The sequence below is a fragment of the Triticum aestivum genome, chromosome 5D (genome assembly GCF_018294505.1).
Source record: "Triticum aestivum cultivar Chinese Spring chromosome 5D, IWGSC CS RefSeq v2.1, whole genome shotgun sequence".
In the NCBI taxonomy this organism is placed as follows: Eukaryota; Viridiplantae; Streptophyta; class Magnoliopsida; order Poales; family Poaceae; genus Triticum; species Triticum aestivum.
In genome coordinates, this window is record NC_057808.1 from 382,857,238 (window position 1) to 382,877,255 (window position 20,018).

The 20,018-nt window shown below is 54.8% G+C and overlaps 1 protein-coding gene across 1 annotated transcript; it reads left to right on the top strand.

Annotated features, from left to right (window-relative positions):
* The first annotated feature begins 7,220 nt into the window (after nucleotides 1-7,220).
* LOC123125028 (uncharacterized) lies at nucleotides 7,221-8,017 on the top strand. The gene has a single exon (XM_044545570.1). The coding sequence runs from the start codon at nucleotides 7,288-7,290 to the stop codon at nucleotides 7,951-7,953; it is 666 nt and encodes a 221-aa protein (XP_044401505.1). The 5' UTR covers nucleotides 7,221-7,287; the 3' UTR covers nucleotides 7,954-8,017.
* Nucleotides 8,018-20,018: the final 12,001 nt, after the last annotated feature.

Consider the following 20,018-nt stretch of genomic DNA (forward strand, 5'->3'; position numbering starts at 1 on the left):
GAATGCAAAGTGTACTCATTCACACATCTTCTAAAGGTTGAACGTAGGTTCTCCCCGTCCCAAACCTGGGCCACAGAGGCATCTTGTTGCTGACAGATGACAAACAGATCCCAAAATCTAGTTTTGAGTGAAAAGTCACCCACCCAAGTATCATGCCAAAAAGAAACATTCCTCCCATCCCCAGGGACCCACTTTAGAAAATCCTTGCAGCAGAAAACGCCTAGGTGATACTCTTCCAGAAAGGAGAGCCCACCCCAGTTCTGGACCAAAGGATACTTGGCTTGTCCACATTATATTTGAATCTAAGCAGTTTTTTCCAATCACTATCTCTATCATCAAAGAAACGTTTACTCCAAGCAGCTAATAGTGACATATTAAATTCCCTAAGATTAGGGACACCCAAACCACCCCACTCTTTCCTTTGAGAGATCAGCCCCAATTGGCTAAATGATACTTATGATTATCTCCAACATTACCCCAGAAAAAGTGAGACATTTGAGATGTAATAGCATCAATTTCCCATTTAGGAAACTTCATCATGGACATTAAGTAAGAAGGAATACTAGCAATACAAGTAGTAAGCAGGATAAATTTTCCTCTATATGATAGATTTCTCCCCAACCATCCAACAATATTCCTGATGATTCTATCAATAATAGGTTGGATATCCTCTCTCCTGAGTTTCTTGTAATGCAAGGGGACACCAAGATATTTGAAAGGGAATTCCCCAATTTGACAACAGAAAATTTGGGCAAACTCCTTAGCAGCCTCCTCATCAATATTGATGGGATGTAAGTCACTTTTATGGAAGTTAATGCATAAACCAGACAATTTTTCAAAGCAACCTAAGATCCATTTTAGGTTTCTAGCATGTTCAGTAGAAGCTTCCAAGAAGAGCAGGGTATCGTCAGCATATTGCAGGCTGACCACACCACTAGGTACCACATGAGGCAGAAGCCCCTTAACCAAATTATAACTAGCAGCTTTCTTCAGGATTTTAGAAAATACATCAGCCACCAAATTAAAAAGTATAGGGGAAGAAGGGTCGCCTTGTTTAAGACCTTTCACTCCCACAAAATGTGGCCCTATAGTATCATTAATTTTAACAGCAAAGGTCCCATGGTGAAGACAGCTAAAGACCCAACCTATCCACTTATCACCAAAACCTCTAGATTTAAGCATTTCCACAAGGAAATCCCAATTCACCTTATCATAGGCTTTTTCATAATCCAGCTTTAACACCAGGCCACTAGAGCCAGTTCTATGAATCTCATGGATCACTTCATGAGCCATGATTGCACTTTCCAATATAAATCTCCCTTTAATAAACACAGTTTGATTTTGGGAGATAATTTTATCACAGATAGGGGAAGCCCTAGTATTCATAGCTTTTGAAAAGATCTTAACAGAGCAATTCCCAAGGCTGATCGGTCTAAATTTTTTCATATCTTTAGCATTGCTAACCTTAGGAATAAGGGTAATAATTGCAAAGTTTAATCTAGAAACATCAAGATTGCCATTCTCAAAGTCCTTCACTAACCACATAAAGTCATCTTTAATTAATTCCCAAAAAGTTTGATAGAAAATAAACGAAAGGCCATCAGGACCAGGGCCCCCCAGCATAAGAACTCATAATTACCTTTTTGATCTCCTCCTCAAAAAAGGGGCTCTCCAAGATCCTCCTATTCTCTTCGGTGATCATGTCACACTCATCCCAAAAATCATCGTCCAGATGAATGTCAGGTTTTTGTTCAAAATAAAAAAGCTTCTTATAGAAATTGGTAGCAACATCTAACAAACCATCAGTAGTTGTGACAGGGCCATCAGGGCCATTTAGTTCAGACAAGTGACTTTTCCTGTGCCTATGATTTGCCAGGGCCATAAAATAAGCATTATTACAACACCCCTCAAGAATCTTCCTGTCTCTGGATCTCTGCCACAAGGCAGTCTCCTCCTTCCAAATATCATCTAGTTCTTTCTTAATCTGGTTCATTCTCTCAAACTCACAGGCTGAAAGATGATTTTGTTCTGACTTCACATCTAAAATATCAAACTCCATAAGGAGGGACTTTTTCTTTTTCTTCACAGCAGCCTCAATATTGATACTCCATCATTTAATGACTTTCCTGAGCACTCTAGTCTTACACATCCAGTTTTCAATAGAAGATCTAGCATCACCATTTCTAACCCACACATCATGAACAAGTTGGGAGAACCCAGGTTGAGCTAACCACCATTTTTCAAACCTAAACATCTTAGGGCTAGTAACTTTCCTAGCCCTAGAGTCGAAAACTAGGGGGGTGTGATCACTCCCCACCCTAGGTAGGGCAATCAAGGAAGATAAAGGAAAATGAGCATCCCAGTCCACAGAAGTGAACACCCTATCAATAATTGCAAAAATAGGATTACTTTGATTATTGGACCAAGTGAAGGACCTGTTGGAAATGGGGATTTCCAACAGGGCCTACCTATTAACCCAATCATTGAATAGAAAGGTAAAATGGGGATTGGTATTACCACTACTTTTATCAGTTTGTTGCCTTACAAGATTAAAGTCACCACACACCAAAACAGGGTAAGAGGTAGCCTCCAAGATATCATGCAATTCAACAATGAAATCCACCTTGAATTAAGGGTAAGCCTAGCCATAAACCACAACTAAGTGCCAAAAAAATTATCAGATTTGGACTTAATGGTAGAAACCACACCAAATCTTTTGTTAGTAAAGCCAATTACGCCAAACACATCATTTCTAAAGCCTACCAAAATACCACCAACAGTATTCAGAGCAGGTAGAAAGTGCCAGGTAAAGTGGTATTGTTTGTCTAAAGGCCTGAGGAAACCCTGAGAAATAAATTCTTTTTTTGTTTCTTGAAACCCAATAAAATCAGGATTAGCCTTAGCAATAGTATCACACATGCACTGTATTTTTCCTGGTTGTCCAAGACCTCTGATATTCCAAATGAGACCAATCATTATCTAAGCTATTTTGAAGGGGTGTGACAAGCCACAAGGCTTAACCTTGGTCAAAACAGTTGGGGACTTCTCAAAACAATCAGAAGTGCCCACAGATTGATGAGAAGCAGACCCTACTGGAGTAGACCCAACTTCTATATCATTAACATCTAAATTAGAAGGTAACACAGTTTCAGGGTTATTATTAGCAAATATCAGATATTTTTCCCTTTCATCAGCTATCAGATCATCAATAATCACATGTTTAGAACATACATCACTACCCATTTTCAAATTAATCTTATCAGTATGATTAGCAAGGAGATCAGGATCAAGGATAGCAAATGAGTTACCTTTGTAGGTGTGAGGCACTTCCAAATTCTTTTTCCTCTTATACTCAACAGCTTTTTGCATGATATTCACATTGCCATGCCCTCTGGTCTGTGGCTTCTGAGTCAGTATAGGCCCCCACTTAGTTTTGGTATGTTTATTCTTTCCAACCTCCATCACCTCATCAAGTGAAGAAAGCAAAGACCTCTTCAAACTAGAAGATTTGATCATTTCAACAACATCCACAGGTAAGGTTATCATTTCCTCTTTAGCAGTCTTCTCATCCTCAGAATCGGAGCAATCAATTGATTTCAGTAGCATATTACAATACTCCACACTATCACCTACAGTCAGGTTTTCATCATTATCACAGACAGACAGATCATCTGAAGGATTTTTAGTCTTGGAGGCAGTATGAGGATCCACTGCCTCATAAGAAGCAACATCACCAAGTATAGGGGTTCCACCATAAGACTCAGCTGGCCAAGGCAGAACTGCCTCCCCATCCCCTCTCAATCCATATGAAGCACAAGCTCCAACCTCAACTTCACCTATTGAGTCATCTTGCTCCATTTTTCCTTTTGATTTAGCCACCAGCACATCACATTCCATGATGAAATTCTCATGTTCAGTATCTGACCAACTAGCATGGTGTTCAACAACATCGGAAGCTTTTTTGTGGCTGCGAGCATTAGCATTTCCATTTGAGCTCAAGTTAGCTCTATCCAAATCATCAATAGCATTTTCATCATTGGAAAGAAGGTCATCCTAACCACCATCAGTTTTGCTCTCATGGATGTTATCATTATCTTCATCAATCTCCTCATCATCTTCATCTTCATCATTAACAACAGAGTCCAAACCACCAGTTTGCTCATATCATTCCACTGTAAATCCAAGGAGGAACAACTTTTTCTTCATCTCTATCAACCTTTCAAAAGGGATTTTGGCTGGGTCTCCACAAGCAATTTTAACCCTCAAATTCTCAAAAAATGTTCTAAACATACCATTCCAGTCTACATCAGTAAGCACACCAACATTGATGCAATTTGACAGAACACCTTCCAGGTACACCATTTGGGTGGTATGCCCTCAATCAATACCCAGGCTTCAACCAGTTCCCCAAATGGATCACAAGCCCCCTTCCATTCAGATACATTTACATTCACACCTTCCTTTGGAAGATCAAAGGCAGGAAATTCTATTAGATCTTCAGCACTTTTCCAGGGTGGGAATCTGACTAGAAAGGTCTTGTTGGATAACTCCCTAACTTGCCATGGCCAATGTCTATTTTTTGCAAAAAACAGCAGACAACAAGCCACAAAGCTCAGTTTTCAGCACCTCACCTTTGATTATATTAACCACAACACAATTCTAGTAATTAAGCCATTTGGTCTCAACAGCAGCAGGAACCTCCACATGGTAGAAACCAAGACCACTAGCTGCACTTCCAAAGAAATTAGTAGATGGTTGAATCTTGGCCCAAGCAGCATAGTTATTGACATTGTGATTCTGCTGGCATATGAAATAGGCCTTGGTCTTTACACAATTTCCCACATAGTGGCCAGGACCCCCACAGTTAAAACATATCATGTCTTTGTATCTGGGATAGCACCTGCTCTACCTCAGTTTCTACAGCTTGAACAGGGACTTGAGATGAGGTAGAAGTAGATGCAGTGGATTTGGTTTTCTGCGCAGGAACATGATCTTTACCAGATGGGGCAGAAACTTGCCTGCATTGCACAGGGGCCGGGGCACGTTGGCTAGTCCCCCGTTGAGATGCTGCCCCAGAGCTGGATCCAGAAGGACGCCTATCATCCATCACCATACCTTGCTTAACAACCTCTGCAAACGATCTCGAACCCGGGCCAATTCCCTCACACGGAAGACAAATCACTTTGGGGACAGGATCAAACGATCTCAATATAGCAGGATGACGATCAGCTCTAGTAAATTTTCCAGCCGCAAGCAAATCTTTCCGCAACCAGAATATGCTAGGAAAAGGTTTCGGGAGGAACGAGCTAGGGTTGCCGCGGCGGTGGGGAGGGGAAGGAATAGACCACAACTGGCCATAGTGCTCCTCTATATATTCTAGGTCACGACCAGGCTGCTTAGAAGACGTAATTCCAGACTTCGCTTTCTGCATCACCACACATCCACGAATGGATGGCTCCCGCACCACCGGACCAGAAATGGGGTCATTCTGCTTTTTACCAGCTTTTTCCTGAAGCACATGCTTCGTGTTTCTCCTCCACTTTTGAATTTGAACCAGGCTGAATAAATCTCCTATCATTAACCTCAATTGGAACATCCATCACATTGTTATTTGATACATTATCACCAAGAGGGAGAACCCTCAACTCCTTTGAATTTCGCTTATTTTTCGCCACACTATCAACACAAAGGGAAGCCCCTGAGCATGGTAAATTGGTACTAGGAACACAGTCTGATTCAAGCAAATTAACAACACCAAATCTACGACGAGCACGAAAATCGCTCAAGCATTTCAATGAAGTGTTAGAGATGAATCCCTGAATCTTACCGTGGTCTCCAGGCCATGGTGGGGGCTCGATGTCGCGCTTGCCCCCCTTGCAGATCCGGCGATGGCCTCCAGGAGCCGGACCTCCATCTCGCAAGCCGCGACCGCCGCCATCGGCGGTGACTAGAGCTGGCGAGGAGGGAGAACCCCGAGCGGAAGCACACCCGGAGGAATCCTGGACAAGGCATCCACGCGAGGCCTCACGATGTTGAACCGTGGTGGATTCGATCAGAAATTCCTCCACCGCGCGGCCTGCGCTGGATCTGGCGAGTCCGCCTCCTGGATGGCCCAGAAGAGGAACTCCACATTCGACGCGCCATCGTCGCTGGTGAATCTCGTGTATTCGTCTAACCTGGCATGCCGAAGGATGTTCTCGAAGATCTCCGACCACTCTGAGCGGTCCGGGAATCGCTCCCGCACCACCCGCTCCATCTCTCGGTACGCCTCCGGTGAGTTCGCATCGACTGGGGGGGGGGGGGGGGGGGGAAGCAGCAACGGTTCTGCCACCCGAGTCGCCGGACGAACACGACGGATCTGAGCACTCCGGCGGCGAGGCGCTGTCATCTAGCCCAGCGACGGAAGGGGAGGTGGCTAAGCTCGGGGAGGCGCAGTAATGGTGGCGGAGAGGGGGGTAGGTGGGGATCGCCTCTCAGGCTCCGCTCCCGAGGCCAACTTAAGACTGACCACCAAGGCGCCTATTGCAATCGGCTCGGTACAATTGTGTACAAATCCAGCACGTCTTACATTTTGTTACTGAGAGATTACTTTATTGTAGTGAAATAAGTCTAGTATATGTCCGTTCTGTCCTCTTCATTTAGCTAAAACGTCTCAGCTGCAAAGACTGTTTGTGACTCCCGTGCGTGACGAGTTAACTAACTATACTTAGTCTCAAACGTCGTAATCAGTTACCGCCAGCCGTGACGACGACGAGTCTAGCCGCGACCCCGGACGACATGGACATGGCACTGGCAAGTCGCTCTCGCAGTCTCGCTGCGTATTTTGTTCCGAAAGTCTCTGTCACCACTGAATTGGCCATTCACACCACCCCACGTACCACTTGACAGTCGGACAATTAGCACTTCCTGTCACCTTCCTGCAGGAACCTTCGACCAGGAGATCAGATCTATCTACTCACGGATCACTTTGACCGCTATACAAGTGGCCTCTACGGCGACTTTGTCACCACGAAACTAAGCAGCCAGCATGCACCAACTTGTCCTTCAAGTGATCGATCAGCTGCGCTGCAGTGGAGTGCAACGCAAGTTCGCTCTCCTTGTCTCCATCCGTTGACGCTGACAGCATGACGAACTGGCCTGCGTCATCCATCGCATAAACGCATGAACCCACTATAAAAAGGTTCATCACGCAACCGTATCAACGGACCAACCAGCCCATTTCGCACTTGCTCCCAGAGCCATACGGACTATCAACACACGTACCAACACGTCGTCACGAGGGGAGAAATGGGCTCGTGCGCCTCGCGCTCGCCGGCGCCGGCAGCGGCGGCGGGGTCCTGGCGGGCAGTGGGCAGCAAGACGGCGAAGGTGATTCGCCTGGACGGCTCCATGGCGCAGTACGCGGCGCTGGTCACGGCGCGCGAGGCACTGGTCGGCGCCGCCCGCGCGTCGAGCTTCCTGTGCAGCTCGGACGAGCTCCGCCTCGACGCGCCTGCCCGCGCGCTGGCCGCCGACGAGCTGCTCCAGCCCGGGTGGCTCTACTTCGTGCTGCCCCTGTCTATGCTCCGTCGGCCGCTCTCGGGGCAGGAGATGACCGCCCTCGCCGTCAGAGCTAGCTCGGCGCTGGCAGTCGCGAGCGGCATCTCGTCCCCCACGCGCGGCAAGAACGGAGCCGCGCTGGCTGGCGCCAACGGCAAGCGACGGAAGGTGGCGGCTCGAGTGGCACCACTCGCTGACGACGACGATGTCGCGGAGCGGGACGGTGGATGGGACCAACACCTTGCGCACGGCAAATACGGTGGCGTGCGCAAGAGGGTGCTGGCCGCCGGTGATGTGGCGGCTGGGAAGGCGAGGAGAGGAGATGGTTACGGTGGAAGGCGCAGCAGCCGCCATCGTCGTCGTCGTGCAGGCGCGGAAAGGTTGAGCGCGATCTTGGAGGCCGATGACTTCTGACTTCAACTATTCTCGGGAGTGGTTAATTTAATTCCGTTATTAGTTAGTTGGTTCTGTCCGTCGATCGACCCATGTATATACCGCATACAACAATTCTTTGATGTTTTCGACATGAATCTCATATTTACGGATGGTGGTACTGCCAGAAAGTACAATTTGGAACTAGGTAATGCACTCCTTGCTGCACAGTTAAACGGGTTACGCTATCCAGAAAAAGAAGCTAAAAGGGTTAGGCTTACACACGCGCTCGATTTCTGAATAGTCACACATTTCAGAACATCGTAACCTTCCTCCTCGGCCCCGTGTTACCCCACCCCCAACACCCCCCCCCCCCCCCCCCCGCGCCGCGGGCGGCCCGGACGCTCGAACCCTAGCCGCCGCCCCCAGCCCCCACCCTCGTGCCCTCCCCCTGCCGCCGCCGGGCAAAGCTCGGAGGCCGGCGCGTCGGGCATGCAGGTAGCGGTGTGTGGTGGCACAGTGGCTAGCAGGTGCCGAAGCGTCACGGCGGAGCGCGCGGGCCGGTGGAGGCGCGGCGTTATCTTCTTGACGGGGTTGGGGTCGGTCAGATCTACGCATGCCGGAGTGGGGGCTGGCGGCCACAGCTTGGCAGGAGGCTTTGTGAAGCGGTGGGCCTGCAGGAGCAGACAACGGTGTGTTGGCTAGCGCGGATGCCGGTGGTGCAGTCCGGAGGCAGCGGTGCGAGTCCATGGCCAGACCGGCAGCGGCGGCACTGGGATGGCTCGGCCAAGATGGAGTCTTGGCGAGCAGCGAGCGGCCGGCCATCTCTGTGCGGTGTGGCGAGCGGCGAGGCTCTCTCGGAGGTACAACTGGTTCTTCATGGAGATGTGGGTCCGACCATTGCAAGCCTGTCCCGTGGAGTGGGCGACGGCTTTTGCGGGTGGTGCTGGACCTGGTCGATGGTGCGGGGTGGCTGTGGTTCCTGTCTAGGCTGGGTGTCGGTGGTGCGACCATCGTTCTTCTTGCCGTGCGTCCGGTTGTAGACCCTCGGCTTGCAGTTGCGTTGGCAAAGTGTTGCGGTGGCGGCAGTGTGAACCTTCTGGGACGGTGTTGCCCAATTCCAGGTGGTGTGGTGAGGTGTGACGCGCGGATGAAAATCTTGCTCGGCTTTCATCGGGCCAGCAGCGATGGCACCCGTGGATGTCATCCCCCTCATTGGAGGCGTCGTCGCGGCGTGTTTGTCACGTCCCTCGCTCACTCGGAGTTGTGGTTGTCTCCGGACGACAGCCTTGATTTGGTGTTGGATCGGCACAATGGCGGCGTCATCGACATCGTTCCTCTGTTGGGAGCATTGGGTGTGGAGACATGGCTAGTTCCTTGACGCTCTCCTCCGGTGTCGGGTGGTAGGTGCGACATATGCCAACGGATGGCTTATCATTGTGGGTGCCAATAAGACGTCGCCGGTGCCTGGAAACGGGATGAGGCGAAGACATGCACGCCGGCGAATCTTACCCAGATTCGGGGCTCTCCGAGGAGATAACTGTTGGAAATATGCCCCAGAGGCAATAATAAAAGGTTATTATTATATTTCTTTGTTCATGATAATCGTCTATTATTCATGCTATAATTGTATTGTCCGGAAATCGTAATACATGTGTGAATACATAGACCACAACGTGTCCCTAGTAAGCCTCTAGTTGACTAGCTCGTTGATCAACAGATAGTCATGGTTTCCTGACTATGGACATTGGATGTCATTGATAACGGGATCACATCATTAGGAGAATGATGTGATGGACAAGACCCAATCCTAAGCATAGCATAAAAGATCGTGTAGTTTCGTTTGCTAGAGCTTTTCCAATGTCAAGTATCTTTTCCTTAGACCATGAGACCGTGCAACTCCCGGATACCGTAGGAGTGCTTTGGGTGTGCCAAACGTCACAACGTAACTGGGTGACTATAAAGGTGCACTACGGGTATCTCCGAAAGTGTCTGTTGGGTTGGCACGGATCGAGACTAAGATTTGTCACTCCGTGTGACGGAGAGGTATCTCTGGGCCCACTCGAGAATGCATCATCATAATGAGCTCAATGTGACTAAGGCGTTAGTCACGGGATCATGCATTGCGGTACGAGTAAAGAGACTTGCCGGTAACGAGATTGAACAAGGTATTGGGATACCGACGATCGAATCTCGGGCAAGTAACATACCGGTTGACAAAGGGAATTGCATACGGGATTGATTGAATCCTCGACACCGTGGTTCATCCGATGAGATCATCGTGGAACATATGGGAGCCAACATGGGTATCCAGATCCCGCTGTTGGTTATTGACCGGAGAGGCGTCTCGGTCATGTCTGCATGTCTCCCGAACCCGTAGGGTCTACACACTTAAGGTTCGGTGACGCTAGGGTTGTAGAGATATATGTATGCGGAAACCCGAAAGTTGTTCGGAGTCCCAGATGAGATCCTGGACGTCACGAGAGGTTCCGGAATGGTCTGGAGGTGAAGAATAATATATAGGAAGTCAAGTTTCGGCCACCGGGAAAGTTTCGGGGGTTACCGGTATTGTACCGGGACCACCGGAAGGGTCCCGGGGGTCCACCGGGTGGGGCCACCTGTCCCGGAGGGCCCCGTGGGCTGAAAGTGGAAGGGAACCAGCCCCTAGTGGGCTGGGGCGCCCCCCTTGGGCCTCCCTCCCTGCGCCTAGGGTTGGGAACCCTAGGGGGGGAGCTTCCCCCTTGCCTTGGGGGGCAAGGCACCCCTTCCCCCCCACTTGGCCGCCGCCCCCCTTTGGATCTGATCTCCAGGGCCGGCGCCCCCCCAGGGGGCCTATATAAAGGGGGGGAGGGAGGGCAGCAACACAACAGCCTTGGGCGCCTCCCTCCTCCCCTGTTACACCTCTCCGTCTCGCAGAAGCTCGGCGTAGCCCTGCCGGAGACCCGCTACATCCACCACCACGCCGTCGTGCTGCTGGATCTCCATCAACCTCTCCTCCCCCCTTGCTGGATCAACAAGGAGGAGACGTCGCTGCACTGTACGTGTGTTGAACGCGGAGGTGCCGTCCGTTCGGCACTCGGTCATCGGTGATTTGGATCACGGCGAGTACGACTCCGTCATCCACGTTCATTGGAACGCTTCCGCTCGCGATCTACAAGGGTATGTAGATGCACTCCTTTCCCCTCGTTGCTAGTAGACTCCATAGATGCATCTTGGTGAGCGTAGGAAAATTTTAAATTATGCTACGATTCCCAACAATAACACCCCTAGTCCTGCTCTGCGGGGTCTCCGCATGATCACTAGATCAGGAAAAGTAGCTACAATCGCTCCTAGAGCTGTGCGGTTCAAGGGAGAAGAAGAACAAGGCTAGCTCTTGCTTCTCTCTCTCTATGGTGTGTGTGCTGTGCTCAGAAGCCAACCCTTTGCATGGGTGCCCCGGGGGTTTATATAGGCCTACCCCCCGGGGGTACAATTGTAATCCGGCTGGGCACTGGTCCCAGCCGTCAGTGTCTATGCTCGCCGGCTTCTCCGCCGGCTGTTGGGGCCCGCCGACTGGTGGGTCCCGCCAGCTGCCGGCCTCCTGATCGACAGGCCGGCCCCACCGCCTAGGGTCTTGTCGGCGGCTGCTTACTGTAGCCTTGCCCCTGATGACGAGGGCTGCGTTGAGGTAAGCGTGGCTACAGTGGGCCGCCTCGAGGGCTCTCACTGTAGCCTTACCTCGTCTTGTCTCCTTAATATGGCACATGCTTCGAGGGAGGGGGTAGCCGGCTTCTGGGGGCCGGCTGCGCCCTTGGCCGACTGGGGGAGGCCGGGCCGCCTTCGCGCCTCTCCTGGCTGAAGGGGCCCGCCGCCCGTGGGCCGTACTGGCGTCTGCCGTGGGTGACGTCGAGGCTAGCATGGCTACAGTGCCGAGCCGGATGGGAGATGGCCGTCCCGCACGGCGTCCTGTGGCCATGCCTGCCTCGGGCTTCGGGGGTAGTGGGCCGCACTGTGGCCACACCCCGTCTTGTCACCGTTATGTGGCGTAGCTTTGGTGGTTGCGGTCTTGGCCGGCTTCTTGGAGTCGGCGCTCTTCGAGGCCGGCTTCTGGGAAGTCGGCATCCTTTACGGCCGGCTTCCTGGAGTCGGCCACCCCGTGGTTATCCTGGGGGGAGGTTGCTGAGGCTGGGTCGCCTTCCGTGAGTCGGCTTCAGAGGTAGCCGGCCAGGGAAGGTGGTCCAATGCTTGGAGTGCTTGAAGGCCCAAAGGCCTGATAATTTTTTGGAAGAGCCAGGGGCAGTCGGTTAGGCTACCCGTGGCCATTTACTCCGACAGTAGTCCCCGAAGCTGATTGGGCTTCGAGGTTGGGTAGGAGTTGAGAAGCTCGATCAGCTTCCTATCTTGACAAGTCGGCAGCTGGGAGCCGGCTTTGGTTAGACGCGCCGCCTTGATCAAAAATTCCGGAGTCGGAGGGCGGGAGCTCGCCAGTGCGTGCACCGGGCCGCGGGCTGGCCACTTGCCGTCTGCGAACCACGTGGCCTCTCTCGGCCAAAAAGCCTGCCAGCCCACGCGCGCGACGGGACGTCGCCGCAGGGCGGGGGCCCGCCACGTCCACGCCCGGGCCCAGGCGCGGATTCTCTGCAGCCCGAAACCGCCCGCACGTCTCCTTGCGGCAGTTTCGGCACGCCTTTAGGGCGTAATAAGCGCGAGGCGTGGGGGGAGTGGGTGCAGTTAATCCCACGTCCCACCCCACGTCCGGCCTCCCCGGCTTCACCTCGCGAGGCTATAAGTAGGGGGAGAGGGAGAGCGGCAGGGTCTCGCACGCTCCTCCCCCTTCCACCATCTTCTTTCTCTTGCCGTTTCTTGCAACAGCGCCTCGCCGCCGCGCTCTTCCACTACTCGTTCCTCCGCCGCCGCGCTCGTTTTCACCATGCCTCCCGCCACGGAGCAATATGGCAGGGCTTGGGACAGCTCCAACACCCACGAAGATCACGTCGAATTCCACCGCAAGATGCGGCGGCTGCCCAGCGCGGACAAGGTGGAGGTCCGTCTCGCGCCGGCGAAGGAGCTTACGCCGGAGCCGCGGGAGGGCGAGCGGGTGGTCTTCCGCTCACATTTCTTGCACGGAATCGGCCTGCCCGTGAGCGCCTTCTTCCGCTCTTGGCTCGAGTTCTACCAGCTCCAGCCGCACCACCTCACCCCGAACGCGGTGGTGCTGTTGTCTGCCTTCGTCACCCTGTGCGAAGGCTACCTCGGCGTCCTCCCCACCCTCGAGCTCTGGGGGGAGTTCTTCCAGTCCAAGCTGGGCACGCGCTCGCGGGGCGTGCCGGCTCAGACTGGCGCCTTCATCGCGGGGCGGAGGGTGGCTGCCCATAACCCCTTCCCCATCATCACGCTGATCCAGTCGGTGAAGCTATGGCAAAAGTCGTATTTCTACGTCAGGAGCATCGCCCCGCAGGGCGACTACGTCAACCTGCCGGCTTACGTAGCCGGCCCACCGGAGGGCAGGCGGCCCCAGTGGTCCTACCGGGCCGTGACTCTGACGCCGGCTGGATCCGCAGCCGTCGCCCGAGTGCGAGCGATGACCCAGTCGGAGGGCTTGACGGGGCCCGACCTGCTGGCCGCCTTCGTCACGCGCCGGGTACTTCCGCTCCAGAGCCGCCCTCATCTGATCTGTCAGATGAGCGGCCAGCTCGATCCGAGCCGGATGTGCACCAAGGACATGCCGCACGAGGAGGTTGCCTATATGGTGAACTACCTCGCGAACTGCAAACTCTCCGAAGAGTGGCAGTTCGGCAAGGAGCCATATAGCCGAGCCAATCCACCGCCCACGGTATGTTCTCCTTGTCTCTTCTTTTTCTCTTAGCTTTGTCGCCGAGTTCCTTTGGCCGACTCTGACTAGTCGGCTTGTCTTCGACAGAGTCCTCTTCTTCGGCCTGCCAGCGGGTCGGATGCGGAGCGCCGATTCGTCCCCGACCGGACGCAGCACGACCTGGAGGACCCCGACTTGGGGGCGGCCGCTATGGACGACAACACCGAGCCGGGTGGTGGCCAAGCCGGCGGCGAAGCAGGCGGCTCCGGGCATGGAGTCACCTTCGACGACTGGCCGGACGACGATGAGGCCGAAGTCGTCCCGCGCCGCCGGCCGGCATCTGGACGCGGCGCGGGTTCCTCCGCTGCACCGCCTGCTCGGGGCGGCGGGCAAAAGCGTCGCGCCGCCCAGGGTTTGTTCGGCAGTCGGACGAAGAAGCCCAGGGGCGGGGCGGCGGCGACCAGGCGGGAGGAGGCGGCCGCGAAGGCGGCTCGCTTCCGCAAGACGGTGAAGCAACCACAGACGGTGTCGGCGTAAGTTCGAACTCTTTTGTATACTCTTTTTTCTTTCTTTTCTCTGGTGGTTCCTGAATCCTTGTCTTTTTCTCCAAACAACCAGAGCTCCATTGTCGCTTGAGCGGGCGGCTGCCGCCTCCGTCGTCGAGTCGCCGAGGGGGTCTGGGAGCACCACTCGCCGCGTGGACCCCCGTGCCGACCTTCAGGAGGCGACAGAACGGAACGCGCGGGAGGCGCGGGAGGAGCGGGAGGCGCGGGAGGCGGAGGCACGGAAGGCGGCCGCCGCCCAGGCGGCGCAGGAGGAGGAGGCGGCGAAGGCGCGCGCCGACGCCGCAGCCAAGGCCCAAGCGGAGGCTGCAGCTGCGGCGACGGCGGGGGGGCCTTGTTGGTCACCCCACTGCGCGTCGCAGCGCCTGGGGCCCCGGAGCCCTCGCCAGAAGGAGCCGGCGGCGACCAGCCAGGGCTGGAGAGGGACGACGACGTCGTCATCCTGGAGAGGGCGCCGGTGCCGACCCCGCCGACTGGGGCGGCTCAAGGCGGCCGGCCTGATCTGCCGCCTGCGCAGTCGGCGGGGGGCGAGCCGGCCGCGAGGACTGAGCTGGCGGTCCGGATGCCGCCGAGCCGGCGCGCGGGGAAGGCTGCGTCAGAGCCACAGAAGGCCGCGTCGGAGCCGCAGCCGGCCGCGGGCTCCAGCTCGTCGGCCCAGGATGTGGAGGTGGCCAGCGCTACCTCGGGGTGGACGCCGGGCGGAGGGACGGCCGTGATGAACGTGGCCGCGCAGGACGTCCGGACCCGGCTCCAGGCCCAGGCTACGGCGCTGAGGCAGTATACCGACGAGTTCCTTGCGACGCGGGCGGCCATCCGGGTTAGTCTTCTTATCTTGCTTCTTCTTGATCTTGATTTCTTCCGTGGGGGCGCGTCAGCGCACCCACTGGGTGTAGTCCCCGAGTTCCGAGTCGGCTGCTGAGCAGGCGGCTTGGAACTTCTTAGTGGATTTGGCTTTGCTATTCTTGTTCTTACTTCGATCTTCTGTCTATCTTGCAGGACTACCACAATCTTCGTGCAGCCGCCTTCAACTCCCAGGCTCGGGAGCTGACCCAGAAGACCGCCGACCTTACTGAGAGCCGGGGTACGTGCTTTGTTCTTTATCTCACGTGGGGGCGCGTCAGCGCACCCACTGGGTGTAGTCCCCGAGATTCGGGCCGACTGCTGAGCAGTCGGGTCGGATCTTCCTTGACGACTTCCTCTTACTGTTCCTTCTTTTTCTGCCGTCTCTGCAGCGGCCAACGCCGGTCTGAGGGCACAGCTGGGAGAGTCTCAGACCGCCCTTCGTGCCAAGGATGCCGAGCTCGCCGCCTTGGTGCAGGAACGCGACAGCCTGGCCAAGAAGTTGGCCGACCAGGAGGAGGGCCATAAGGCGGCTCTGAAGGCGGTGCAGGACCGCGAAGCCGCCCTCCAGGCCGAGTACGAGACGGAGGCGGCTGGCTGGGCTGAAGCAAGGCAAACTCTGATCACTGGGTATGGCCAGATCGAAGATCTGGTTGACGGTAAGCCGCCTACTTCTTCGTCCTTTCTTGCCGTCTGCCGTCTTTTGGCTCGTTTTCTGACTTGGTGTTCTTCTCTTCTTTCTTTTTCTTTCTTGCGCAAAGTACTTCCCTGGCTATTCTACCGCCGCCAACCAGATCATCGAGGCCCACCGCCAAGCGCGAAGGCAGGCTGGCTTCGAGATTTCGCCAACTGCCGGCCGTTCGCTGGAGTAGCAGCTCTTGGCGATCCAGACCCGTCTCCAGCCGGCTCACCGACTGCTCCGCCGTCTTTAGTGCACCGGGGCGCAAGTATTGGCTGCCCTCTGGCCCGGCCAAGTGGTTCCTCGCACCCCCAGTCGGACCGCCGACTGGTTGGAGGTCGCAGTCGGCCGCTTCGAAGCCTGGAAGGCCTCGGCAGCTCGGTCCGGCGCCAGGCGGGCGCTGGAGTTCGTCAAGGCCTGGTATCCCAGCCTGAGCCTGGATCGGCTGGCTACCTGGCGGCAGCAAGGCGATACGGAGCTGGAGCCGGCGCGGCCGGCTATCATCCGGCGGGCTTCGGCGATCGCCGACTACACCGACACCAGCGTCTTCGCCCCTGAGGTAGATGACAACGGTGTCGCCCAGCCGGAGGAGTGGTTCGGGCTGAACCCGGCAGACGGTGAAGGCTCGGCGGAGGAGATCGACTCCAGCGACAAGGGCGAAGAGGAGGAGGAGAAGGGTGAAGACGCCGAGCCGGCTGGTGGAGCAGCCGACCAGCCTTAGCCTGACCGCGCCTCCAGCACCACGTCGCGCGCGAGTGCGTCGCCTGCTACTGGTGGTGACCAAGCCGAGACCCGCTAGGCGGCCACTCCTTCAGCCGGCGACGCCGTTTCCACCGACCAGCCTGGTTCCCGCACCGCGCCCTAGTCTAGTCTGCCATCTTTTGTTTTCCTGTCTTGTCACTTTTGGAACAATATTCTGTTAAGTCTGCACAATTCCACCCACTGGGGGTGTATTCGAACTTATGTCCGTAGCCAGCCTGTTGGGGGCTTTATATGTATATATAACTTATGCATGCATTTGGCTTTTCCTCGTACTTTGCTTTTCATCCTTCTGCTGTTTCCTTTGCCGCCCTTCCTTGGTTGCCGCCTCCCCAGTCAAACAGTTGCTCTGCAATCTGTAGCTGGAGGAGTGCTTGGCCAATTGGGGGGGGGGGAGTACTCTAGCTTTGCTGGACTAGAGCTAAGTGTTTAGGAAGCCGGCCAGCCGGCTGTTCTGACAGCCGGCAAGCGTGGTTGGAGGCCGTCTTTTTGCTATATAAGTTCGTTGGTCCTTAGCCGTTTTTCGTGTGGGCATCCTTTCTGCCTTGCCTCTTGCTAGTCGGACAGTCGGTTCTTCGAGCTGCGACTTTCAACAAGAGAGGACTCGGGAGCCGGCACACTACTTGTCTGACTTCAGGTAGAACTTTTAATATAGCTCAAGGCGGCCAGTCCCCGGGCCGACTAGTCGAACCCGGTGCCCAACAAGATATCAAATGTAATAATACATTCATGGATATGACACTCGTCATTCATAGATAAATAAAGGCAGTCCCCGAGTACTGTTTGGGGGGCCTGTTGGTTCGTACTTAATACAAAAGGGTGGCATGATACATACTGCTTTCAACTATAAAATCTTCTTAGGAGGTTTGCGTTCCATGGTCGCTCCGACTCCTTGCCGGAGTCGTCTCTCTTGCGTGCTCTTGGTTTTTGCGCGTCGATCAGGTAGTAGGAGTCGTTGCCTAGTGCCTTGCTGATGACGAAGGGGCCTTCCCAAGGGGCCGAGAGCTTGTGCTGGCCGGCTGTTCGCTGGATCAGCTGGAGCACAAGGTCGCCCTCTTGGAAGGATCTTGGCTTGACCTTACGGTTGTGGTAGCGGTGCAGCCCTTGCTGGTAGATGGCGGACCAGCTGAGTGCTAATAGCCGGCCTTCTTCCAGTAGGTCGACGCCGTCTTCTCTTGCTTCCTTGGCCTCCGCCTCCGTGTACATGGTGACCCGAGGCGAGTCGAACTCGATGTCTGTTGGGATGACAGCCTCGGCACCATATACAAGTAAGAATGGAGTAAAGCCGGTTGACTTGTTGGGTGTAGTGCGCAGGCTCCAGAGGACAGCCGGCAGCTCATCGAGCCAGCAGCCGGCCAACCGCTCTAGTGGTACAACCAGTCGGGGCTTGATGCCGGAGAGGATGAGTCCATTTGCTCGCTCGACCTGGCCGTTTGACTGTGGGTGGGCAACAGACGCTAAGTCCAGTCGGGATGCCCTGCGTCGCGCAGAAACGTGCCAGTGCTCCTTTGGCGAAGTTCGTGCCGTTGTCGGTGATGATGCTGTGCGGCACACCGTACCGAGTAGTGATGAATGTCACGGCAGTCGGCCCGTTCAGCTTCTTGATCGGCTTTGCTTCGATCCACTTTGTGAACTTGTCCACAGCGACAAGTAGATGCGTCAAGCCGCCGCGGGCTGTCTTGAAAGGGCCCACCATGTCCAGTCCCCAGACGGCAAAAGGCCAGGTGAGGGGAATCGTCTTGAGTGCAGAAGCCGGCAGGTGTTGCTTGGAACTAAAAACTTGGCATCCTCTGCAGCTCTTGACTATCTCTTTAGCATCTTCCAAGGAAGTCGGCCAAAAGAAACCATGGCGAAAAGCCTTGGCCACAAGTGATCTTGAGGCTGCGTGGTGGCCGCATTCGCCTTGGTGGATATCCTTGAGGATTGCCACTCCTTTTTCTGACTCGACACAACGCTGGAAGACTCCAGTGACGCTGCGCTTCACAAGCTCTCTGTTGATTATTGCATATGCTGCGGCTCGTCGTTGCACTAGTCTTGCTGAGATCTCATCAGCCGGCAGCTCTCTGCTGACTAGGAATTTGAGGATGGGCTGGGCTGATGGAGCTGTGACTTTTCAGTTAGACATGACTCGGGTGGGCTTGTCTGACTTCAGTAGAACTTTTGTGTCGTGCAGTTCCCGGCCGGGTCGAGTCCCCGTGGGTCGGGTCCTCCGCGGATCCGTGCATTGGCGCCGTACAAGAAGACCAACCGGGAGCTTGGAAACTGAACGCAGGAACGTAGTGGTTCTTGTCGTGCATAGTGCTAGGGCATAGCCTGGTCTTGTGCCACTGTTGGGAATCGAGCATAATTTTAAAATTTTCCTACGCTTCACCAAGATGCATCTATGGAGTCATACTAGCAACGAGGGGAAAGGAGTGCATCTACATACCCTTGTAGATCGCGAGCGGAAGCGTTCCAATGAACGTGGATGACGGAGTCGTACTCGCCGTGATCCAAATCACCGATGACCGAGTGCCGAACGGACGGCACCTCCGCGTTCAACACACGTACAGTGCAGCGACGTCTCCTCCTTCTTGATCCAGCAAGGGGGAAGGAGAGGTTGATGGAGATCCAGCAGCACGACGGCGTGGTGGTGGATGTAGCGGGTCTCCGGCAGGGCTACGTCGAGCTTCTGCGAGACGGAGAGGTGTAACAGGGGAGGAGGGAGGTGCCCAAGGCTGTTGTGTGCTGCCCTCCCTCCCCCCCTTTATATAGGCCCCCTGGGGGGGCGCCGGCCCAAGGAGATGGGATCCCCAAGGGGGGGCGGCGGCCAAAGGAGGGGAAGGGGTGCCTTGCCCCCCAAGGCAAGGGGGAAGCTCCCCCCCTAGGGTTCCCAACCCTAGGCGCATGGGGGGAGGCCCAAGGGGGGCGCCCCAGCCCACTAAGGGCTGGTTCCCTTCCACTTTCAGCCCACGGGGCCCTCCGGGATAGGTGGCCCCACCCGGTGGACCCCCGGGACCCTTCCGGTGGTCCCGGTACAATACCGGTAACCCCCGAAACTTTCCCGGTGGCCGAAACTGCACTTCCTATATATAATTCTTCACCTCCGGACCATTCCGGAACCTCTCGTGATGTCCGGGATCTCATCCAGGACTCCGAACAACTTTCGGGTTTCCGCATACATATATCTCTACAACCCTAGCGTCACCGGACCTTAAGTGTGTAGACCCTACGGGTTCGGGAGACATGCAGACATGACCGAGACGCCTCTCCGGTCAATAACCAACAGCGGGATCTGGATACCCATGTTGGCTCCCACATGCTCCACGATGATCTCATCGGATGAACCACGGTGTCGGGGATTCAATCAATCCGTATTCAATTCCCTTTGTCAATCGGTATGTTACTTGCCCGAGATTCGATCGTCGGTATCCCAATACCTTGTTCAATCCCGTTACCGGCAAGTCTCTTTACTCGTAACGCAATGCATGATCCC